The sequence below is a fragment of the Mesoplodon bidens genome (assembly GCF_964165515.1).
Source record: "Mesoplodon bidens genome assembly, chromosome: 7".
Classification (NCBI taxonomy): domain Eukaryota; kingdom Metazoa; phylum Chordata; class Mammalia; order Artiodactyla; family Ziphiidae; genus Mesoplodon; species Mesoplodon bidens.
Window position 1 is genome coordinate 30,638,788 of NC_138164.1, and position 26,855 is coordinate 30,665,642.

The 26,855-nt window shown below is 36.8% G+C and overlaps 1 protein-coding gene across 1 annotated transcript in view; it reads right to left on the minus strand.

The window, feature by feature from the left end:
* Positions 1 to 26,855, minus strand: part of CEP126 (centrosomal protein 126) — a gene marked incomplete at both ends in the record, with an annotated part of 112,556 nt that extends 85,701 nt beyond the window's left edge. The window contains 2 exon segments of the mRNA XM_081240665.1: positions 20,249 to 20,368; positions 26,728 to 26,855. Of these exon segments, the coding sequence (XP_081096791.1) occupies positions 20,249 to 20,368; positions 26,728 to 26,855 (248 nt within the window).

Here is a 26,855-nt window from a genome sequence, read left to right on the forward strand (position 1 = left end):
ACTGAACGCTGGCAGAAGACCTCAGACTTCCCAAAAGGCAAGAAATGCCCCACATACCTGGGTAGGGCAAAAGAAAAAAGAAAAAACAGAGACAAAAGAATAGGGATGGGACCTGCACTTCTGGGAGGGAGCTGTGAAGGAAGAAAAGTTTCCACACATAGGAAGGCCCTTCACTGGTGGAGATGGAGTGTGGTCGGGGGGGAAGCTTCAGAGCCACGGAGGACAGCACAGCAACAGGGGTGCAGAGGGCAAAGCGGAGAGATTCCCACCCAGAGGATCAATGCTGACCAGCACTCACCAGCCCAAGAGGCTTGTCTGCTCACCCACCGGGATGGGTGGGGGCTGGGAGCTAAGGCTCTGGCTTCAGAGTTCAGATCCCAGGGATAGGACTGGGATTGGCTGTGTGAACACAGCCTGAAGGGGGATAGTGTGCCACAGCTAGCTGGAGAGAGTCCGGGAAAAGTCTGGAACTGCCTAAGAGGCAAGAGACCATTGTTTCGGGGTGCATGAGGAGAGGGGATTCAGAGCACGTCCTAAATGAGCTCCAGAGATGGGTGCGAGCGGCGGCTATCAGCACAGACACCAGAGACGGGCATGAAATGCTAAGGCGGCTGCTGCAGCCACCAAGAAGCCTGTGTGCAAGCACAGATCACTATCCACAACTCCGCTCCCAGGAGCCTGGCAAGCCCCACCACTGCCAGGGTCCCATGAACCAAGGGCAACTTCGCTGGGAGAACACACAGCACACCTCAGGGTGTTGCAACATCACGCCGGCCTCTGCCACCACAGGCTTGCCCTGCATACTGTACCCCTCCCTCTCCCTGGCCTGAGTGAGCCAGAGCCCCTTAATAAGCTGCTCCTTTAACCCCACCCTGTCTGAGGGAAGAACAGGTGCCCCCAGGTGACCTACATGCAGTGGCGGGGCCAAATCCAAAGCTGAACCCCAGGAACTGTGCAAAAAATGAAGAGAAAGGAAAATTTCTCTCAGCAGCCTCAGGAGCAGTGGATTAAATGTCAACAATCAACTTGATGTACCCTGCATCTCTGGAATACCTGAATAGAAAACAAATCATCCGAAAATTGAGGCATTGGACTTTGGGAGCAACTGTAGACTTGGGGTTTCCTTTCTGCATCAATTTGTTTTTGGTTTTATGTTTATCTCAGTTTAGTATTTAGAGTTTATTATCATTGGTAGATTTGTTTATTGATTTGGTTGCTCTCTTCCTTTTTAAAAAAAAATATATACATATATATTTTTTCCTTTTTCTCTTTTTGTGAGTGTGTATGTGTATGCATCTTTGTGTGATTTTGTCTGTATAGCTTTGCCTTTACCATTTATCCCAAGGTTCTGTCTGTCTTTTATTACATTACTTTTTAATATTTTTAAAATTTTAATATATTTTTAAAATTTTAATAACTTTCTTTTCTTTTCTTTCTTTCTTTCTTTCTTTTTTTATCCCATTTCTTCTGGGTCTTCTTGACAGGGCCTAGGTGCTCTGGCCGGGTGTCAGGCCTATGCCTCTGAGGTGGGAGAGCCAAGTTCAGGACATTGGTCCACCAGAAACCTCCCAGTTCCACATAATACCAAGTGGCAAAAGAAGCTCTCCCAGAGATCTCTATCTCAAGGCTAAGACCCAGCTGCACTCAAAGACCAGCAAGCTACAGTGCTGGGCACCCTATGGCAAACAATTAGCAAGATAGGCACACAACACGGCCCATTAGCAGAGAGGTTGCCTAAAAGCATAACAAGTTCACAGACACACCAAAACACACCACCAGACAGTGTACTGCCCAGCAGAAAGACAAGATCTAGCCTCATTCAAAAGACACAAGCACTAGTCCCCTCCACCAGGAAGCCTACACAACCCAATGAAACAACCTTACCCACTGGGGGCAGACACCAAAAACAATGGGAACTACAAACTTTCAGCCTGCGAAAAGGAGACCCCAAATACAATAAGTTAAGCAAAATGAGAAGACAGAGAAACACACAGCAGATGAAGGAGCAAGGTAGAAACCCATCAGACCAAACAAATGAAGAGGAAATAGGCGGTCTACCTGAAAAAGAATTCAGAGTAATGATAGTAAAGATGATCCAAAATCTTGGAAAAAGAATGGAGAAAATACAAGAAACGTTTAACAAGGACCTAGAAAAACTAAAGAGTAAACAAACAATGCTTAACAACAAAATAAATGAAATTAAAAATTCTCTACAAGGAACCAATAGCACAATAACTGAGGAAGAAGAACGGATAAGTGACCAGGAAGATAAAAGAGTGGATATAACTACTGCAGAGCAGGATAAAAATAAAAGAATGAAAAGACTTGAGGACAGTCTCAGAGACCTCTGGGACAACATTAAATGCACCAACATTCGAATTATAGGGCTCCCAGAAGAAGAAGAGAAAAATAAAGGGACTGAGGGGCTTCCCTGGTGGCGCAGTGGTTGAGAGTCTGCCTGCTGGTGCAGGGGACACGGGTTTGTGCTCTGGTCCAGGAGGATCCCACATGCCGTGGAGCAGCTGGGCCTGTGAGCCATGGCCACTGAGCCTGCGCGTCCGGAGCCTGTGCTCCACAATGGGAGAGACCACAACAGTGAGAGGCCTGTGTACTGCAAAAAAATAAAAAATAAAAAAATAAATAAAGGGACTGAGAAATATTTGAAGAGATCATAGTTGAAAACTCCACTAATATGGGAAAAGAAATAGTCAATCAAGTCCAGGAAGCACAGAGAGTCCCATACAGGATAAATCCAAGGAGAAGCATGCCAAGACACATATTAATCAAAATATCAAAAATTACATACAAAGAAAAAATATTAAAAGCAGCAAGGGACAAACAACAAATAACATACAAGGGAATCCCCATCAGGTTAACAGCTGATATTTCAGCAGAAATTCTGCAAACCAGGAAGGCATGGCAGGACATATTTACAGGGATGAAAAGGAAAAACCTACAATCAAGATTACTCTACCTGGCAAGGATGTCATTCAGATTCGATGGAGAAATCAAAACCTATACAGACAAGCTAAGAGAATTCAGCACCACAAAACCAGCTTTACAACAAATTCTGAAGGAACTTCTCTAGGCAGGAAACACAGGAGAAGGAAAACACCTACAATAACAAAACCCCCATAAATTAAGAAAATAGTAATAGGAACATACATATCAATAATTACCTTAAATGTAAATGGATTAAATACTCCAACAAAAAGACATAGACTGGCTGAATGGATACAAAGACAAGACCCTTATATATGCTGTCTACAAGAGCCCCATTTCAGACCTAGGGACACATACAGAGTGAAAGTGAGAGGATGGAAAAAGATATTCCATGCAAATGGAAATCAAAAGAAAGCTGGAGTAGCAATTCTGATATCAGACAAAAAGAGACTTTAAAATAAAGACTATTACAAGAGACAAAGAAGGACACTACATAATGATCAAGGGATCAATCAAAGAAGAAGATATAACAACTGTAAATATTTATGCACTCAAAATAAGAGCACCTCAATGCACAAGGCAAATGCTAACACCCATAAAAGGGGAAATTGACAGTAACACAATCAGAGTAGGGGACTTTAACACTGCACTTTGACCAATGGACAGATCATCCAAAATCAAAATAAATAAGGAAACACAAGCTTTAAATGATACATTAAACAAGATGGACTTAATTGATATTTATAGGACATTCCATCCAAAAACAACAGAAAACACTTTCTTCTCAAGTGCTTATAGAACATTCTCCAGGTCAGATCATATCCTGGGTCACAAATCAAGCCTTGGTAAATTTAAGAAAATTGAAATCATATCAAGTGTCTTTTCTAACCACAACGCTATGAGACTAGATATCAATTATAGGAAAAAATCTGTAAAAAATACAAACACATGGAGGGTAAATGATACACTATTAAATAAGCAAGAGATCACTGAAGAAATCAAAGAGGTGATCAAAAAATACCTAGAAACAAATGACAATGAAAACATGACAACCAAAAGCCCATGGGATGCAGCAAAAGCAGTTCTAAGAGGGAAGTTTAGAGCAATACAATCCTACCTGAAGAAACCAGAAACATCTCAAATAAACCTAATCTTGCACCTAAAGCAATTAGAGAAAGAAGGATAAAAAAACCCCCCAAAGTTAGCAGAAGAAAAGAAATAATAAAGGTCAGATCAGAAATAAATGAAAAAGAAAAGAAGGAAACAAGAGCAAAGATCAATAAAATTAAAAGCTGGTTCTTTGAGAAGTTAAACAAAATTGATAAACCATTAGCCAGACTCATCAAGAAAAAAAGAGATCAGACTCAAATCAACAGAATTAGAAATGAAAAAGGAGAAGTAACAACTGAGAGTGCAGAAATGCAAAGGATCATGAGAGATTACTACAAGCAACTATATGCCAATAAAATGGACAACCTGGAAGAAATGGACAAATTCTTAGAAAAGCACAACCTTCTGAGACTGAACCAGGAAGAAATAGAAACTATAAACAGACCAATCACAAGCACTGAAGTTGAAACTGTGATTAAAATTCTTCCAACAAACAAAACTGCAGGACCAGAAGGCTTCACAGGCGAATCCTATCAAACGTTTAGAGAAGCATTCACACCCATCCTTCTCAAACTTTTCCAAAATATAGCAGAGGGAGAAACACTCTCAAACTCATTCTATGAGGTCACCATCACCCTGATACCAAAACCAGACAAAGATATCACAAAGAAAAAAACTACACGCCAATATCCCTGATGAACATAGATGCAAAAATCCTCAATAAAATACTAGCAAACGGAATCCAACAGCACATTAAAAGGATCATACACCATGATCAAGTGGGGTTTATCCCAGGAATGCAAGCATTTGTCAATATAGTCAAATCAATCAGTGTGATAAAACATATTAACAAACCAAAGGAGAAAAATCATATGGTCATCTGAATAGATGCAGAAAAAGCTTTCAACAATATTCAACACCCATTTATGAGAGAAACCCACAAGAAATTAGGCATAGAGGGAAGTTACCTCAACATAATAAAGGCCATATATGACAAACCCACAGCCAATATAGTTCTTAACGGTGAAAAACTGAAACCATTTCCTCTAAGGTCTGGAAGAAGACAAAGTGTTCCACTCTCACCACTATTATTAAACAAAGTTTTGGACGTTTTAGCCACAGCAATCATAGAAGAAAAAGAAATAAAAGGAATCCAAATTCGAACAGAAGAAGTAAAGCTGTCACTGTTTGCAGATGACATGATACTATATAGAGAGAATCCTAAAGATGCTACCAGAAAACTACTAGATCTAATCACGGAATTTGGTAAAGTAGCAGGATACGAAATTAATGCACAGAAATCTCTTGCATTCCTATACACTAATGATGAAAAATCTGAAAGTGAAATTAAGGAAACACTCCTATATACCATTGCAACAAAAAGAATAAAAAAACTAGCAATAAACCTACCTAAGGAGGTGAAAGACCTGTATGCAGAAAACTATAAGACACTCATGAAAGAAATTAAAGATGATACAAACAGATGGAGAGATATACGATGTCTTTGGATTGGAAGAATCGATATTGTAAAAATGACTACACTACCTAAAGCAATCTACATATTCAATGCAATCCCTATCAAATTACCAATGGCATTTTTTACAGAACTAGGAAAAAACATTTCACAATTTGTATGGAAACACGAAAGACCCTGAATAGCCAAAGCAATCTTGAGAAAGATAAACGGAGCTGGAGGAATCAGGCTCCCTGACTTCAGACTATACTACAAAGCTACTATAATAAAGACAGTATGGTACTGGCACAAAAACAGAAATATATCAATGGAACAGGTTAGATAGACGAGAGATAAGCTGATGCATATATGGTCGCCTTATTTTTGATAAAGGAGGCAAGAATATACAATGGAAAAAAGCCTCTTTAATAAGTGGGGCTGGGAAAACTGGACAGCTACATGTAAAAGAATGAAATTAGCATACTCCCTAACACCATACACAAAAATAAACTCAAAATGGATTACAGACCTAAATATAAGGCCACACAGTATAAAACTCTTAGAGGAAAACATAGGAAGAACACTCTATGACATAAATCACAGCAAGATCCTTTTTGACCAACCTCCTAGAGAAATGGAAATAAAAACAAAAATAAACAAATGGAAACTAATGAAACTTAAAATCTTTTGCAGAACAAAGGAAACCATAAACAAGACCAAAAGACAACTCTCAGAATGGGAGAAAATATTTGCAAATGGAGCAACTGACAAAGGATTAATCTCCAAAATTTTCAAGCAGTCATGCAGCTCAATATCAAAAAAACAAGCAACCCAATCCAAAAATGGGTGGAAGACCTAAACAGCTATTTCTCCAAAGAAGACATACAGATGGCCAATAAACACATGAAAAGATGCTAAACATCACTAATTATGAGAGAAATGCAAATGAAAAGTACAGTGAGGTATCAATTCTCACCAGTCAGAATGGCTATTATCAAAAAATCTACAAACAATAAATGCTCGAGAGAGTGTGGAGAAAAGGGAACCTCCTGCACTGTTGGTGGGAATGTAAATTGATACAGCCACTATGGAGAACAGTATGGAGGTTCCTTAGAAAACTAAAAATAGAACTACCATATGACCCAGCAATCCCACTATTGGACATATAGCCAGAGAAACCCATAATTCAAAAAGAGTTGTTTACCATAATGTTCATTGTAGTTCTATTTACAATAGCTAGGACATGGAAGCAACCTATGTGTCCATGAACAAATGAATGGATAAAGAAGAGGTGGCACATATATACAATGGAATATTACTCAGCCATTAAAATAAACGAAATTGAGTTATTTGTAGTGAGGTGGATGGACTTAGAGTCTGTCATACAGAGTGAAATAAGTCAGAAACAGAAAAACAAATACCGTATGCTAACACATATATATGGAATGTAAAAAAAAAGGTTCTCAAGAAACTAGGGACAGGACAGGAATAAAGACACAGACGTAGAGAATGGACCTGTGTACATGGGTAGGGGGAAGGGTAAACTGGGATGAAGTGAGAGAGTGGCATGGACATATATACACTACCAAATGTAAAATAGATAGCTAGTGGGAAGCAGCTGCATAGCACAGGAGGATCAGCTTGGTGCTTTGTGACCACCTAGAAGGGTGGGATAGGGAGGGAGAGAGGGAGATGCAAGAGGGAAGGGATATGGGGATATATGTATATGCATAGCTGATTCACTTTTTTATAAAGCAGAAACTAACACACAATTGTAAAGCAATTATACTCCAATAAAGATGTTTCAAAAAAAAAAGTAACTGAGGTTACAAGGGACACCATTAGAACTGGAGACCGGCCATATGTGACATATTTCTTTTTCCTATTTGGAACTATAATTCAGATTTATGTAAATATAACTTTCTAGAGATATGATCACATTTAAGTTTAAAACTCAGCACTATTTTGAGATAGATAGAAATTAAAGACATTTAAAATAGTATAAAATATCATACTTTTAAATTAAAAAATGCTATTGGAGAAATAAAGTTTTCAAAAATAAATAACGTCAACATCCTATAAGAAATAAAACAACTGAAGAATATACTGTCAGTTTTCACTGCTTGGCAAGGAAACACATATGTCTCAGAGGTTATTAATCCTGTACTTGCCAAGACTTAAAACTTATTTGAAATCCCCCAATCTATGTTGAATATCATATTTCCAACTTATTGTCTGTCACTTTGCTGGAAAAGAAAACAAATAAAAAATTAAAAATGACCCTTAACAGACTATTGGAATGGAAAATACTCAAACAACAAAGATCCATATTCTGATTTAACACAGAGAATTAGTAATGTACATACTACAAAGACAAAATATAATAGCACCTCCTTTCTCTAAAGGCTGAGGTGTCAGCCAAAATAAACATGTCAATATCAACTAACTGAAGCTCATAAATTTTAATCATAAGTGTCTCTTAGGTCCTTATTCATATGAATTCTTATTAGATTCAGTTCCAACAAAATCCTTTGTTTACTTATGTAATAATGTATTAGAAATATAAAAGAAGAAAGGTGAGGGAAGTTCTAGAAAGAGAAAGACTAACATCAAGAGGAATAAATTTGGGAGGGGAGGAGTCAGATACAGAATAGGAGGACTCGGAATTTGCCTCTCCTCACAAGTACATTAAGAATACATCTACAAATGGATCAATTCTCACAAAGCATTCTGCTGAACACTAGTGGAAGCCCCCAGACACCTAAAAGGACAAGATAAATTCCCACACAACCAGGATGGATGAAGAAAGAAAAAAACAAAAAAGGAAACAGGAAGGAACCATCACCCCTGGCAGGGAACTGAAGGTGAGGAGAGGTTCCTGCACTCACAAAAGCCCATTCATGGCAGGGAAATCAGCTGGGGCAGAAAGGGCCCTTCGGGGGATTGAAGGGAAATGCAGCAACTGGTCTGTGGAAGGTAGGACAAAGTAAGAACTGTGTGCGTGGCCCATGCTGCTGCTCTGCACACCCCAGCCTGAGTTGTGTCTCCAGGTGTGGAGGGAGGCTGGGTGCTGGAAAGTGGGGTTTGGAGAGTGGACCCAGGGAGGGGACAGTTGCTGGCTGTGAAGACACAGCCTGAAGGGACAGGAGTAAGGAACTTCACAGCCTGGAAAGTTTTCTGAAGAATCCTGGAGCACTATAGAAACAAGGCGCCATTGTTGAGTGGCATGCAAGGGGTGGGGCCGCCAGTGCAACTCCCTTCCCATCCCGCCAGCCCCCTGCCTCCATGGGCACTGGGAGGGGCACCCGTCTGAGCAGGCCCACCCGCCCCTCAAGCCAAGGTCTCTTCGGTGCACAGGCTCCAGAATCCTGAGCTCCACCACTGCCAAAGCCTCCTTTGACTGCACATGGGGCCTGTGCACGATGCCCATGCCAAAGCCTCATCCAGAATCAGCCCTGGGCACCCCAGCCTGAGACAGGAAGCCGCCAATGCTGGTGGGAGCTGAGTGCTAATGTGTGGTGTTAGAAGAGTGGATCCGGGGAGAGGACTGCTGTTGGCAGAGACAACTTGAGGAGACAGGAGTGAGGGTCTCCTTGGCTGGGAATGCTGCTAGAGGAAGCATGGTCTGCCTTGGAAATGAGGTGTCATTGTTGAGTGGTGCGCAAGGGGCAGGGTCACCATTGCAAAACCCTTCCCCACCTGTTGGCCCCTGCTTCCATGGGCACTGGGAGGGACTCCCACCAGACACATCCCAGTCTGTTGCATCTTCCTGCTGGTCTCTGCCACAAGCACTCTGCATGTGCCACAGTTATGGCCTCCTTTTCCCTCCCTGGCCTGAGCGAATAAGTGCCCCAATCAGACTGAGGGACCCAATTGCCCACTGCTTTTGCCTCTCTCTCACCTGGATGGTGAACAGAAACCTGAGGGTGGCCCACATGCAGAGGTGGGGCCAAAACCAAAGCTGAGCCCCAGGGGCTGTCTGACTAAGGAAGAGGAATGGAAATCTCTGTGCAGCTGCACAAGCTGCAGATTAAATTCACAGCTGTCTGACTAAGGAAGAGGAATGGAAATCTCTGTGCAGCTGCACAAGCTGCAGATTAAATCCCAGTGATCTGCTTGGTAAACCCTGCACCTGTGGAATATCTGAATGGACACGGAGTACTCCCACAACTTAGACTGGTCTAACTTTGGCAGCTGTGGACTTTGGGGGCAAGTGCATGTGGGATTTGGGCCAGGTCAGAGTCTGAGCTGCCCCCACAGTGCCCATGGTAGGTCCAGAAACCTAACTAGAGGTACAGGAGGGCCTCCTGGGGAGGTGGGGGTTGACTGTGGATTGCTGTCAGTGGGGGGAAAGAACACTGACAGCAAAGGACTCAGGAAAATATTATTACTAGTATTATTTTTTTCTCTCTTTTTCCTTTTGGTTTTTGTTCTGTTGTTGTTTTCTGTTTTTTAATTATATTTTATTTTTTACTTACTTTTTCTTTACTTTTTTCTTTTTTTGCTTTAATTTAAAAATTTTCTAAATATATATTTTAAAATTTTTACTTTTTGTTTTGTGATTTTTCTTGTTTTTGTTTTGGTTTTGATCATTTTTGTGTTTAATGTTTTCTTTTTTTCAGCTTGCTTTCTGTTTTTGTTCTGTTCATTGTTTTTGTTAGTTTTGTTTTTATTGTTAGTTTTGTTTTTATTGTTTGTTTTTGGGTTCTTTTGTTTGTTAGGTTGTTGTTTGGATTTCTGTTTTCTTTTTTTGCTTCCTTTCTTTCTTTCTTTCTTTCTTTCTTTCTTTCATTTTGTTTTTATCATTTGTCTTGGGTTTTGTTGGTCTTCTTTCCTTTTCTTTTTTCTGGCTGTGCCACATAGCTTGCAGGGTCATGGTTCCCTAACGAGGGTTAAGGCCTGAGACTCACGGGTAAGAGCACTGAGTCCAAGATGCTGGAATGCCAGAGAATTTCCGGTCCCAGGGAATATAAAACAATGTGAGCTTTCCTGGAGGTCTCCATCTCGACAGCAAGACCTGGCTCCACCCAACTGCCTGTAGGCACCAGTGCTGGACGCCCCACACCAAACAACCAGCAAGACAGTAACACAACCCCATCCATTAGCAGACAGGCTGCCTAAAGTTGTACTAAACTCACAGACACCACAAAACACACTACCTGATGAGGGCCTGCCAATCAGAGGGACATGACTCAGCTCCAGCCACCAGTTCAAGCACCAGTCCCTCCCAACAGGAAACCTACAAAAGCTCCTAGACCAACTTCACCCACCAGGGGGCAGACACCAGAAACAAGAGGAACTACAACACTGCAGCCTGCGGAAAGGAGACTAGAAACACAGTAAATTAGATAAAATGAGATGACAGAGAAATAGGTTATGGATGAAGGAGCAAGGTAAAAATCCACAAGACCAAATAAATGAAGAGGAAATAGGCAATTTACCTGAAAAGGATTCAGAGTAATAATAGGTAAGATGATTCAAGATCTCAGAAATAGAATGCAGGCATGGATCGAGAAGATACAAGAAATGTTTAACAAGGACCTAGAAGAACTAAAGAACAAACAAACAGTGATGAACAACACAATAACTTAAATGAAAAATACACAAGAAGAAATCAATAGCAGAATAACTGAGGCAGAAGAACAGATAAGTGAACTGGAATATAGAATGGTGGAAATAAATGCCACAGAACAGAATAAAGAAAAAAAGGATGAAAAGAAATGAGATCAGTCTCAGAGACCTCTGGAACAACATTAACCCTACCAATATTCAAATTAAAGGGGTCCCAGAAGAAGAAGTGAAAGAGAAAGGGTCTGAAAAAATATTTGAAGAGATTAAAGTGGAAAACTTCCCAAACATGGGAAAGGAAATAGTCACCCAAGTCCAAGAAGCCCAGAGAGTCCCATACAGGATAAACCCTAGGAGGAACACACCAAGACGCATATTAATCGAACTAACAAAAATTAAATACAAAGAAAAAAAATAAAAGCAGCAAAGGAAAAGCAAAAATAACATACAAGGGAATCCCCATAAGGTTATCAGCTGATTTTTCAGCAGAAACTCTACAGGCCAGAAGGGAGTGGCAGGATATATTTAAAGTGATGAAAGGGAAAACCCTACAACCAAGAACACTGTACCCAGCAAGTTTCTCATTCAGATTCTACAGGGACATCAAAAGCTTTATAGACAAGCAAAAGCTAAGAGAATTCAGCACCACCAAACAGCTTTACAACATATGCTAAAGAAACTTCGCTAGGCAGGAAACATAGGAGAAGAAAAACACCTACAAAAACAAAACAAAAACAATAAAGAAAATGGTAATAGGAACATATATATTGATAGTTACCTTAAATGTAAATGGATTAAATGCTCCAACCAAAAGACACAGACTGGTTGAATAAATACAAAAACAACACCCATATATATGCTGTCTATAAGAGATGCACTTCAGACCTGGGAAACATACAGACTGAAAGTCAGGGGATGGAAAAAGATATTCTATGCAAATGGAAATCAAAAGAAAGCTGGAGTAGCAATACTCACATCAGACAAAATAGACTTTAAAATAAAGACTGTTATAAGAGACAATGAAGGAGACTACATAAGGATAAAGGGATCAATCCAAGAAGAAGATATAACAATTGTAAATATTTATACACCCACATAGGAGTACTTCAATACATAAGGCAAATGCTAACAGCCATAAAAGAAACTGACAGTAATACAGTAATAGTGGGAGACATTAACATTCCACTCACACCAATGGAGAGATCATCCAAACAGAAAATTAATAAGGAAATACAAGCCTTAAATGACACATTAGACCAGATAGACTTAATTGATATCTATAGGACATTGCATCTGAAAGCAGCAGAATACACTTTCTCCTCAAGTGCACATGGAACATCTTCCAGGATAGGTCATATCTTGGGTCACAAATCAAGCCCTGGTAAATGGAAGAAAATCAAAATCATATAAAGCATCTTTTCTGACCACAACACAATGAGATTAGAAATCAATTACAGAAAATAGACTATAAAAACCACAAACACATGGGGGCTAAACAATATGCTACTAAATAACCAATGGATCACTGAAGAAATCAAAATGAAAATCAAAAATACCTAAAAACAAATGACGACAAAAAGATGGTGACCCAAATGCCATTGGGCTCAGCAAAAGCAGTTCTGAGAGGGAAGCTTGTAGCAATACAATCCTACCTCAAGCAACAAGAAAAATCTCAAATAAACAACCTAACCTTACACTTGAAACAACTAGAGAAAGAAGAACAAACAAAACTCAAAGTTAGTAGAAGGAAATAAATCATAAAGATCAGAGTAGAAATAAATGAAATAGAAACAAAGAAAACAATAGCAAAGACCAATGAAACTAAAAGCCAGTTCTTTGAGATGCTAAACAAAATTGATAAACCTTTAGCCAAACGCATCAAGAAAAAAAGGGAGCAGACTCAAATCAACAGAATTAGAAATGAAAAAGGAGAAGTAACAACTGACAGTGCAGAAATACAGAGGATCATGAGAGATTACTACAAGCAACTATATGCCAATAAAATGGACAACGTGGAAGAAATGGACAAATTCTTAGAAAAGCACCACTTTCTGAGAACCAGGAAGAAATAGAAACTATAAACAGACCAATCACAAGTAATGAAATTGAAACTGTGATTAAAATTTTCCAACAGACAAAAGTCCAGGACCAGATGGCTGCACAGGCAAATTCTATCAAACATTTAGAGAAGACAACTATCCTTCTCAAACTCTTCCAAAAAATTGCAGATGGAGGACCACTCCCAACCTCATTCTATGAGGCCACCATCACCCTGATACCAAAAGCTGACAAAGATATCACAAAAAAAGAAAATTACAAGCCAATATCACTGATAAAAGTAGAAGCAAAAATCCTCAATAAAATACTAGCAAATAGAATCCAACAATACATTAAAAGGATCATACACTCTGATCAAGTGGGATTTATCCCTGGGATGCAAGGATCCTTCAATATATGCAAATCAATCAATGTGATACACCATATTAACAAATAGAGGAATAAAAACCATATGATCATCTCAATAGATGCAGAGAAAGCTTTTGACAAAATTCAACACCCATTTATGATAAAAACTCTCCAGAAAATGGGCATAGAGGGAACCTACCTCAACATAATAAAGGCCATATATGACAAACCCACAGCAAACATCATTCTCAATGGTGAAAAACTGAAACCATTTCCCCTAAGTTCAGGAACAAGGCAAGGATGACCACTCTCACCACTTTTATTCAACATTGGTTTGGAAGTCCTAGCCACAACAACCAGAAAAGAAAAAGAAATAAAAGGATTCCAAATTGGAAAGAAGTAAAACTGTCACTGTTTGCAGATGACATGGTACTATGCATTGAAAATCCTAAAGATGCCTCCTGAAAACTACTAGAGCTAATCAATGAATTCGGTAAAGTTGCAGGATACAAAATTAATACACAGACATCTCTTTCATTCCTATACACTAATAACAAAAAATCAGAAATAGAAATGAAGAAAACTATCCTATTTACCGTTGCAACAAAAAGAGTAAAATACCTAGGAATAAACCTACCTAGGAGGCAAAAGACCTGTAATCAGGAAGCTATGAGATACTGATGAAAGAAATCAAAGACGACACAAACAGATGGAGAGATATACCATGTTCCTGGACTGGAAGAATCAATATTGTGAAAATGCTTATATTATCCAAAACAGTCTACAGATTCAATGCAATCCCTATCAAATTACCAATGGCATTTTACAAATAATCAGAATAAAAACTTTTACAATTTGTATGGAAATACAAAAGACCCCAAATAGCCCAAACAATCTTGAGAAAGAAAAACAGAGCTGGAGGAATCAGGCTCCTGGACTTCAGACTATACTACTAAGTCATTAAAGCAGTGTGGTACTGGCACAAAAACAGAAATATAGATCAAGGGAACAGGATGGAAAGCCCAGAGATAAACCCAGGCACCTATGGTCGCCTTATCTCTGATAAAGGAGGCAAGAATATACATTGGAGAAAAGGTGATCTCTTCTATAAGTGGTGCTGGGAAAACTGGACAACTACATGTAAAAGAATGAAATTAGAACACTCCCTAACACCAGACAAAAAAATAGACTCAAAATGGGCTAAAGACCTAAATGTAAGGCTGGACACTATAAAACTCTTAGAGGAAAACATAGGCAAAACACTTTTTGACATAAATTGCAGCAAGATCTTTTTTGACCCACTTCCTAGAGTAATGAAAATAAAAACAAAAATAAACAAATGGGATCTAATTAAACTTATTAGCTTTTCCACGGCAAAGGAAACCATAAACAAGACGAAAAGACAACCCACAGAATGGGAGAAAATATTTGTAAATGGTGCAGCTGACAAGGTATTAATCTCCAATAAACACAAACAGCTCATGAAGCTCAATGTCAGAAACAAAAAAACAAAAAAACAACCCAATCAAAAAATGGGCAGAAGACCTATACAGACATTTGTCCAAAGAAGACATACTGATGGCCAGCAAACACATGAAAAGATGCTCAACATCACTAATTATGAGAGAAATGCAAATCACAAGTCCAGTGAGGTATCACTTCTCATCAGTCAGGATAGCCATGATCAAAAAATCTACAAATAGTAAATGCTGAAGAGGGTTAGAGAAAAGGGAATCCTGTTACACTGTTGTTGGGAATGTAGATTGGTACAGCCACTATGGAGAACAGTATGGAGATTCCTTAAAAAACTAAAAACAGAGCTACAATATGACCCAGCGATCCCACTACTGGGCATACACCCAGAGAAAAACATAATTATAAAACACACATGTGCCCCAATGTTCATTGCTGCACTGTTTACAATAGCCAGGATATGGAAGCAAGTTAAGTGTCCATCAACAGAGGACTGGTTAAAGAAGATCTGGTACATATATACAATGGAATATTACTCAGCCATAAAAAAGAATGAAATTGGGTTGGTTGTAGAGTTGTGGATGGACCTAGAGACTGTCATACAGTGAAGTAAGTCAGAAAGAGAAAAACAAATATTGTATATTAACGCATATATGTGGAACCTAGAAAACTAGTATAGATGATCTTATCTGAAAAGCAGAAACAGAGACACAGATGTAGAGAAAAAACATATGGATACCAAGGGGGAAAGCGTGGGGGGGATGAATTGGGAGATTGGGATTGATTATATACAGTATTGATACTACATATAAAATAGATAACTAATGAGAACCTATTGTATAGCATAGATAACTCTACTAAATGCTCTATGGTGACCTAAATGGGAAGGAAATCCAAAAAAGAGGAGATATATGTATACATGTAGCTGATTCACTTTGCTGTACAGTAGAAACTAATACAACATTGTAAAACAACTATACTTCAATACAAATTAAATTAAAAAAATTCACCAAGCTTACCAGTTGAGGCTAGTACTGTAAACTAAATAAAGCTTAATAGCTCAAGGACAATACAGTAATATAACAGAGTAGAATATTTGATGCCCATAATAAAGATTCTAAGGCATAAAGAATAGATCAAACTGCATTTATCATAATTTGTATAAAAGATTACAGAATTATGCATTGTAATTCAGAAAGATTTATGTTAATAATGTCTATAACATTTGCATAATGGATAAGTATTCCATTTCTGACAATGCTCTTCATGCACCACACATAACTGACCTTTGACTCCTATTGACCCTACCTACTCAATCCCGACTCTACCTTCATACTCTACCTTCATACCTTCTCTGGTTTAGATCACTATAACAGCTTTCTACCTGTCTTCTTTGCCTCCAGCCTGTGCTTTCAATTCATCTTCTACCCCTCTGCTACAATGAGATAAAATATAAACATGATCATGATACTTCTCTGATTTCACTCTTTCAACAACATTTCAGAGTCCTAAGGATAGGGTTTAATTTCTTCAGATTGACACAAAAGTTATTTTATGAAATGACTCCTACCAACTCTATAGCTTCCTTTCCTGATACCCTTCCACATTTTCCTATGCCTAAATCACATAAAACTTTTGTCTTTTATTTCATAATATTAAGCTTTTTCATATATTGTCCTCCTTTATCTCTCAAGTACCCTAACTCCTGGTTATTTAATAAGACTTTACTCTTCCGGGAAGGAGTTCTTCCTTGTCCTACAGTATATGAGATGTACTTCTACAGCACCTTGTAGGTGACTCAATCATAGTATTTATTGCATAGCATTGCCATCCTTTATTACTTCACTATTAGTAAATTGAGGGCAAGAATCATGCATTTTATTTTTTTATTTATTTATTTTTTTAAAGAGCTTCAAATGCTTAGCTTTTTATTTATTCATTTATTTGTTTATTTAATTTTGGCTGTGTTGGGTCTTCGCTTCTGTGTGAGGGCTTTCTCTAGTTGTGGCCAGCGGGGGCCACTCTTCATCGCGGTGCGCGGGCCTCTCACTATCGCGGCCTCTCCTGTTGTGGAGCACAGGCTCCAGACGCGCAGGCCCAGCAGTCGTGGCTCACGGGCCTAGTTGCGCCGCGGCACGCGGGATCCTCCCAGATCAGGGCTCGAACCCGTGTCCCCTGCATTAGCAGGCAGACTCTCAACCACTGCGCCACCAGGGAAGCCCATGCATTTTATTTTTATCCTCTAGTATATGAAACCCAGTAAATGTTAGTTGAGTGAATAAATGCTGTCCTGTATGACATTTTAAATGGTCAAAGATAACTTCTAAATATACTAAATTCCTTTAATTTTCCTTTAATATATTATGAATATATTATGGATAATATACCCATGGATATTTAAACCTACTGATATCTGGATTTATTTGAATCTGTTTATATTTTTTAGCGTATACCAAACTTCTATATATGCAGGTTTGATTAATATGACTTATTGCTTAAAGTATAATTCCTTCTTATTTATTCTAAGGTACAGTCTTACTGCTTCATGGGGAACTCTAAACTCCATCATTCTCACAAATAGATAATGCAGCTACCCCATAATTCATGTTCACCAAGTAATTCATTCCGTGATTCTCTAGGTAATCTTTTTTCTGCCTATAGGATATGTAAGGAATCCTTTTTAATTATAGATTTTAGTGATTCTTCCTAAATGCTTGTCTCTCACCACTTGGTAGTGTTTCCTCTTCTCTTTATTTGGGCAGTTTTCCCCATTCTGTCCTTTCCTTTCTTATTCTGCCAGTTAGTTATATAGTTCCATAGGAGTTTTGTCTGATCATCTGAACTTTTAAGCCTACATGCTTATATTATATTGTTTTAAAATATCTGAAGCTTCCTTTTGAGTTCTTTACTTCCTAAAATTTATTTCAATTTATTTTCCTCATGAAGTCACGTTAAATCAGATTATTGACATTTCTAACGTTTAGTGATAAAATAGATTAACCAAAATTATTTTTTTCTCCCAATATGATGTTTAATAATTGGTACTCAATTACCTATGCTTGCTGATGAATAAATGCCTATTCACTAACTTATCAAAAGATAGTTCTAAAGTTGAAAATTAAAAACAATGTAGGAAGTAAGTTAATTTTCTTTATGTGTGTATATATTAAAATTACTTGGTCCACAAAGCAGCCTACTAGAAAGTTACCTGAGGATGTGATCCAGCAAACTAATGTTATATAAAAAAAAAGGGATGCTATGAGGCAAGAAACTGTGGCTCCAATCCCTGAGACCAATAAAGGGAAGTCTCAGATGCCCGTTGTGCATTAGATCTAAAAGGTAACGGGTATCTGTTGTAGCAGTACCTAGTGATGAAGGGAGGAGGACTTGGAGGGAAACAAAGGGGACTCCACTGTATGGACACTGAGTGACAGAATGGAAAACTTAAGAATGTGATAAAAACATACAAGAAAAATACTGGCAATAGAAATGCAAAAAATAATAAATAACAAGAAAATTAAAATGTGTGTGATTTTAAGTTATTAATGCAAGTAAACAAAGAGCACTTGGTGCTATGAACATCTTTTGAGTACTATTGGGGAAACAGTACTGACAATGTCAAAGTATAAATTTGTCTCTTTTTGTAGAAAAAAACAGTGTTAGGAGAATATTTCTACTTGTAGGAAAAATATTTTTTTCTAAACTCTATGATCATTATATGAATAGACACCATAAACTTAGATGAGGTTAAGCATAGATAGATAGGTCAAAAAATCCATAATGATAGACATAGTCTGAAATTCAGAAGTGCACAATTTGGTCCCCTTTTAAAAGGTGAAATATAGAAACAAAAGATTAGTGTTTTAAAATAAAGTTTTATGTGGCTTTACAAAAACAATTTTTTTTTTTACCCCTCTGTAGGGTGACAGAAAAATAAAACATAATGAAATTGTATTGGAAAATGTTCTGCCTCTTAGAATTTTAAACCAAAAATTTTCTTCTATATTTTCTACATCAGAATTCTTATGGGTGTTTGATGAGAGAAGACAGGTAGGAACTTTATGAATCAAATTCCACATATAAAGCCTGCTATCATACAGCAAGACAATTATTAGAAAATATACAATTGACAAATATTAATTTAATAATCAATAAAATAAGCTTAATGAAGAGCACTATGTGACAAATACTTGTACATGCAGTCTCAACTATTCATCTCTAATATTACCTTTTTTGCTCTATGTAACAATTCCTTGAAAAAGATTGTATTAATTCCAATCATAAATAAGAAACTGAAGCTCAAAGAGATTAAATAACTTGCTCTAACTCATGGAGCTAGGATTTAAACCTACATCTCTGATTCCAAAGCCCATGACCCTTTCAACATATGATTATTCATTTTTCTTGAACTCCTATCATGTGCCTTTTATAGGCTTCAGGAGCTGAAAGGTAGGAGAAAAACAGAAATACACAAATACACAACAAAAACAAAAACATGCTTCATTAAATACTTTCAACTATGCCAGGCAATATAGAGTTAATCTAAAGAGAATTCAGTGCCAGAAAAAATTACAGATAAACAATTTTTTATTCCCCAAATGGGATTTGCAACATATGCCCAATGATGTAGTAATAAATGATGTAATAATAAATTCTAGGGCTTTTCTACTATTCACCTATTGTAGAACTATGAACAAGGTAGCAAAAACAACAATAAAAATGGCATAACCACTCTGTATTAAAAAAATCTAATAATTCAAACACATCTTGAAAAATAGGATGGTTTGAATTTTTACTTTATTTAGTTTCCAGTTTATACTAGAAAGCATTTTTTAATGGCAATCATTTATAAAATTTTTTTATCATATTTCCACAATTATTCATACTTTCCCCATTTTTCTGACTGGATGAATGAGGATAACACATATAGAAAAATTATATATAAGTGAATAATGAATTAAAATCAAATATGTTCTATTAGAGCCTAAATGCTAATTGGTAACCTTTTATCATAAAATGTTACAAAAAATGAAGAATACTTTTTATAGTCATTTTAAGAAGTGAATATGACACTAATAAGTTCTATGACAAGAAAAGACTGCTACAGTCATGGTCAGTAAACTAGATGATACATCACTATCTATGTGCTGTGACAGAAAAACAATAAAATTTAAAAGCCACAAAAATCTTGATCATTCCTGTCATGACTTAGGTTCATAAAATGCTACAAAGTCGAGAAATGATTAATTTATGACTTTGAGTTTCTATGCTTCTAAATAAAATACAGTTACTTACTTTTTTCTCTGGTTTGACTCCACAAAATATTTACGTGCTTGATTTCGACATATTTTTTGTTGCTGCAGCAATATTTGGCGTTCTTCTTCTAAATTTTTCTCAAAATGGATTTTCATATCTCTAATGGCAGCATAAAGTTAAGGACAGTGGTTTATGTCTTTACTGGATGAGTATCAGTGCTATCTGATAAATACAATTACAGCCTCATACTAATGATGTAATGATTTTTTGTGGAACAATTAGAATGTGTACACATCAGTGTTAGTGTATGACTGGCACATGTTTTATGTAAAAACTCTTGGCTTGGTATTAGAACTGAAGATACATTTTACTTTCTTTGGGGAAAAAATTAATTACTTTTAGACATCATGAGCCCAGATAAGGAGACTACATATCTTTTCATTCATTATACAGATATTTGAGTACTTATTAACAAGTTACTATCTTAGGCATGTATATAGAAAAATGAAAGAAGGTTATATCTCATTAATAGAAAGCAGATGAATTAAACGTCTCAGTAGATCCTTTAATCCATAGCATGAAAGTCATATTCAAATATTAAAAATCAAATAGCAATATAACTGGAAAGTTTGGGAATATAGTTTACTTAGTGATTTACTCATAAGTTAACAAACAAACCATTAGGAAAACCATATACAGTAATGTTTACTCAGAATTTTGCCAGATACGGAGTATTTTAGTTATCTTAATTATCCATTCATTTGAAATTTACTGTATAAAATTAAACTTTCTTTAAATAAGTTGAATTGATATGGTTAATTGATGCCTGAGCTTATTTAGTTACACTTTAACTGGCATTATTGAATGCCTTTATCAAATTTATCACAGTATTTTTCTGTTTTTAATGATTTTGAAGTTTTAAAAAGTGGTCATTCAATTACCATTTTTAGTACTTCATCATTAGATGTAGATGCATACAAGATTGTACTGAAGTTATTTATTGCAGGGCATGCCTATTTGTCTTTTTAGAATAAACAGTGTGTTTAACTTTTCCCCCCTCAAAATAAAGGTATGAAATTCTCTTTAAGAGTTCTATTTAATCAAGGTTTTTTATATGCCATAAATATTAATGGTAAAACAGAATATAAGAAATACATTAAATAATAAATTATGCTATACATAAGTTGTTAACTCAAAATGTGTTAATTTTAGGATCCTGCAGGGCTTCAGCATCAACATAGTAAAAAAAAAAAAAAACTTATATATTTCAAAACAAGCACGTTTATTTGAACTTTTTGGTCATTTGAAACTTTGCTAATGGGAGCTTTCAATTATGTTGCTATTTAACCATTTTTATGCCATTGCTCATAATTAATTTACCTGTATTAGAAAATTTTGCACTACCTCACCATAAACAAATACACGCACTCACACACAATATTTTTACTTAAAGTTTCTTTTGAAGGATTTATAAAAATGAAACAGAAAGGGAAGCAACCTTTTTTTTTTGTTGTTAGCACAGAAACAGCTAAAGATTTAGCTTGTTCTTTTCTAATAGAGTACTTTATTAGAAGGAGTCAGACTTTAACAAGATGGCTAACTATGAAGTCACAACATGGCAGTGGAGGAAAGTGCAACTTCCTTTCAGGGTACCCAAGAGAAACATTGTGGGGGGAGAAAAGGGAGAAGTTGCTTTGGTTCAGGTGAGAAATATGCAGGACTATGATGCATGTGGAGATAATTCTCTTCTCTGTTTAACATGCTTGAAGTCTCACCACAGGAACATAAAGAAAATCACAAATGTAATGTTTGTAATAATGTTCTGACAACTATATATTGTTAGATTTAAGTAAATGTCTCTTTCTCTATATAATATACACATGTATAATATTGCCTGCCAAGTTGTAAAAAATACTGCTGCCTTTACATCTCTTAAAAGTATGGTATCCAAATTTAAAAAATATTAGGTGGCTGGTTAAACATTTATTTTTCATACAAGCTGCATTGTTAAGGTAAGATATTTCCATAAAATCACTGTTAAATACTTCCTCAAAGGAAAGTAATTTTTATATATTTAACAGTAAAAAAACCAACCAACAACAAACCCAAGAATACTACGGGCACGTAGTACATAATGATTATAATTTAAAAGCATAGCCTAATCTACCCCACCTCATCCTTATCTCTTCCTCTCCCAATTTAGTCTTTTTCTAATTGTAGCTCATTTAGGTTGTTTTAAATATGTTACCATCAATAATAACTATGAATCATATAACCCATACTCTTGTCAAGTTTATTAGAGCCATCCAGATTCTTTTTCTTCTTCTTTGTACCTCTCCACAGACTTGGCTCAGATGCTCTAAATCCCTTGCCTGGACTACTTCAGTAGTCTTCTAACTCATCTTATTACAGTACTCCTAAACTTGCCATCCTCCATTTGAACCTCCACAAAACCAGCTAAACACAAATCTTATTGGGTTTCTCATTCTTTGCTGTTCTCTAAAATCTCCCTATCACCTTCATGATGCATTATAAATTTCTTGGAATATACAGAATTTTATAATCTGGTCTGTTTTTTCAACTTCATTTTTCAACATTTCCCTGCATGATTCTGATGCCCAGCCACACTAAGATACTTATTAACAGAACAAGCCATGATGTAGTATGCCATTATCTTTTGGCACTTGCTGGCTAATTCTACTCATCCTTTCAGGGACACCTCAAGCAGTCCCTCCCCTATGAAGCTTTTTCTAACCCTTACTGGATGACTTGACACCCTCATGGGTAGGTCATATATTTCTCCTCTATATTTCTGTAACTCCAGTGCCTGGCATGGTGCTTAGAATATGGTAATGGCTTAATAAAAGATTGCTGAATGATTTCCTTGGAGAAAATTCTTACTAGGTAAACTAGGACAAAAGGCATACACATTTTTATAGCTTTTAGTGCCTCACAGACAAATTGGTTTCTAAAAGGGTTCTATAAATCTACATGTCATTAGAAATATATGAACATGAGTTTCTACACCTCATGAGCATAAGGTAGTACTTTGTTTTTAGAGAGACCGAATGGAAAGTCATGTTTTATTATGTATGTATTAGCAAAATAGAATAATACCATGTTGGGCAACTAATTTTTATTTTCCTCTTTGGTGAATTGTTAGCTCAGAGTCACTGGACATTTATCTATTGAGAACGTCATTTAAAAATCAATTTCAGTGAATTCAATAAAGATAGAATAGTGTAAATATTAACCCTCTATCATAGTTACTACAAGTATTTTCCCCAGACAATTTGTTTTATTTAATTATACAATTCCCCCTTATGCTGAAGTTTTAAATTAATGAGTTATCTTTGAGATATTTTTCACTTGAAATTGATTCTTTCTTTTCAAAAGGTAAAGTTATTATACCTTCAAACTCTGAAAAAGTTGAAGTTCTATTTTCTGTCAGTTTTCCTTTATGATTTTGTATTTATTTTTATATCTACCCTTTTTATCAGTTCAAGGATACTTTGGAATGTAGTGTAAAATATGACTCAAGATAGAGATGGTGAATTTAGACTACGCTTTTTTAGAGGTTTGACTAAGGAGACAGGAGATATTAGAACACAGTTAAAAGGGTTTGATAGTTAGTTTTAAGGATAGTTAAGACCAGAGCATGTTTACAGGCTGTAGGGAAAGAAGGCTATTTGACAAAAGTTGGAAGTAAATTGTAAGAGAGAGTTAGGATAATTTACAATCCAGGGTTACTGAGAAGAGAGATGATGAAAATAGGGCACAAGTGAATGGATTCACCTTCTACAGTAAAAGTGATATCCCATCAGTGAGCCTGGAATAAAAAGCAGGGTAGGGGATTGAGGGTGGTGATGGGAGTAAGAAGGTTTGTGTTGTTTGTTGGGAGGGACCTGAGGGAGTTCATGGCATCCACTCTCTTATGAAGTATTATAGTAAGACAGTCTACTGCGAGTGACGGGAGGTGATCAAGATCTGGCACAGAAACTAATTAAGAGGAACAAAAGAGAACCCTGTTCTTGTTCTGGTGAAGCTGGAAACCATCAAGTTGTATCGGTTTTGTGAATTTTTTCTCTGACAGCATTTTTATTGTTGAGTGAAGGGGTAGAGAAATAGGGTTGTAGTAGTTACTGGGTGGTTGAGAAAGAATAGGAGTGCAAAGAACCAAGGATGTTGGTGAGAGAATATGTGTAGATAATTAAGAATAGGGTGTAAACTGGGTAGGGAACAAAGAGAGGCAAGGTGGGAGCTAGGATAAAATGGAAGGGGAAAAGACTGGAGATATTAATGAGAAAACAAGAGGCATAGTGTGAAGGGGACATGAAAGAACTTCACTTCTTTATTCTATTCCTATTTGAATTATTTTAAGAAAGTGAAATTATAGAACTTCAGTTAATTTTAATTAGATGAACTTCATAAGGTTTTGTTCCTTGCCTTTAGAGTCAGGGAATTCTGACTTGAGTGAGAGTACTTCAACAGAAAGCTGGATGGCCTCTGAGTATTGAATTCATATTTGGAAGTCACATGTAGAAATTTTACAAGTCACTTGCTTATTTTAAGTCTGCAGTTCATTTTTTTAATTTAGTCATTAATTCAATAAATTTGCATACCTATTTTGTGCCAGATATCCAATATGAAACATTACAGATACTAAGGACATCCAAAATAATACAAAAGGTGCTTAAGTGTTTCTCTAACTAGTAACATAATGATATTCTTGATTTAGTATCATAGTCTTTTTTACATTCAAAAGAATTCCTCTATCCCAATTTAAATATATATACTAATTTTATTTATACTAGCAAATATATATATATATATATATATATACTAGCAAAAAGTATATTATATATACTTATATATACATACAGATGCATATATACACACACATACTAGCAAAAGTTGTTGGATTTTAGCAAAGCTCTGGGCATCTATTGAAATGATCATCTACAACTTTCTTAATTTTAACTATATATTTATAATTCAAGTATATTTTTAGTAATACATTTCTTTATAGGAAACCAACATAATTCTGGAATTATGTCTATTTGGTTTTGTTCATTTGAGGTACTGCTGAATTTATTTACAAATATTTCCTTTGTTGTATCAATATTCATACCTCATAAATTTAAAAACATTAAGTTTATGACCATTTCACTAATAAAAATGATGGAAAGATACACTTTGTCAATGAGCCACTTACAGTGCCTCCCTATTTTCTGATTTAGCTATAAATCAGGGTCAGTGTAATAGGAGTTCGGGGTCCAAGAAAATACAATGTCAAGGGGACAGAATCAAATCCATACAGAAAGCAATACAGTTTATTTCAGATTACTTCTTGAGCAAGGACGGTTTTGCGGAGTAGTAAGGGCAAAAGCCAAAGTGAATGGAGTTAATAAAGAATAGATGAAAAGAATTAGAAGCTGCTATTGCAGGTTAGGGTTTCTGAGAAGTTGACTGAAGAAAGAAAAGACAGAAGGGTTAAAAGCTTGAGGAAAGCATGATCAGAGGGGGGATATTTTACCATCAGTTAAGCTTTGTACATATCTGTCTTCCTCACTAGAGTTGTATCCCAAGCACCTAGTCAAAGAGCAGGCACTAAATGAAAATTGGTTGTTGACTTGCTTTTAAAAGTTCAACATCCCAGAAGTGGAAGACAATAAGGATAAGAAAATGGGGTTTAACTTGAAAAGTGAAGACACTCCATTCTTTGACAAGAATGAAGATGATTATACAGCACCATCACTACCAACCAAGTCCTTTGAGAATACAAAGGTTACACTCTAATTATCATAACATTATCTGAAGGAATAAACATGGTTTACATATTTTGAAAACAAAACTCTTTCACTCTTTCAATTTTCTACGATGCAACCAACAGCAATCTCAAAGGTGGGCTAGACCAATTCTTAGGGACAGGTCAAGAGATAATGCAGTGCAAAGCCTCCGGGTCCTTTGCTTCTCATTTTCTGTCTGTTGTCTCTCTGACAACAGCCTGGGCAGAGGATGGAAAACAAAACAAATTAACCAACTGTGTTAGGCTTTAGCAGCTCTGGTAAATAAATTAGGGAAGTGCTAGGTTAACTGTTAAAACGGACTGTTTCAGGAAGGCAAAACATTTTACCTATTTGTGGAATTCTTTTCTCCAAGCAGCATGATTAATCAGGGGGTGGATAATATGAAGTAAAGAGCATAACGGCATAACTCTAGAAGACAAAACAATCCCCATAGAACACACGGTTGATCTATTTGAAAACTCACAAAAAATTTAAACCAAAGTTGAATGGGGGTGAGATAACAAGGTAGCCAGGAAAGCGGTCCTAGCACAGGATAAAATGGTATTTCAGGTTTAAGGGGAGCAACGACAGTTACTGAAACAAATATCCGCAGTAAGATGACTAGCTAGTTTCTATCACCTTGCATCTGTGATAATGGGAGTCTAATGGGAAAAAAGATGGACCCCGCTTCCAACACCGCTACGCCGGCAGCCACAGCTGGAAGGATACAGGTAAGCGCCAGGTCGGTGACGCCCGCCGCTCAACCGAGGGCTGAGGGGGGCTCTGACGCGGATGTCCGAGGATTCAGTGCCCAGTCTTGTGACCGCGCTCCGGGCTCCGGGCCTCCCGGTCATCAT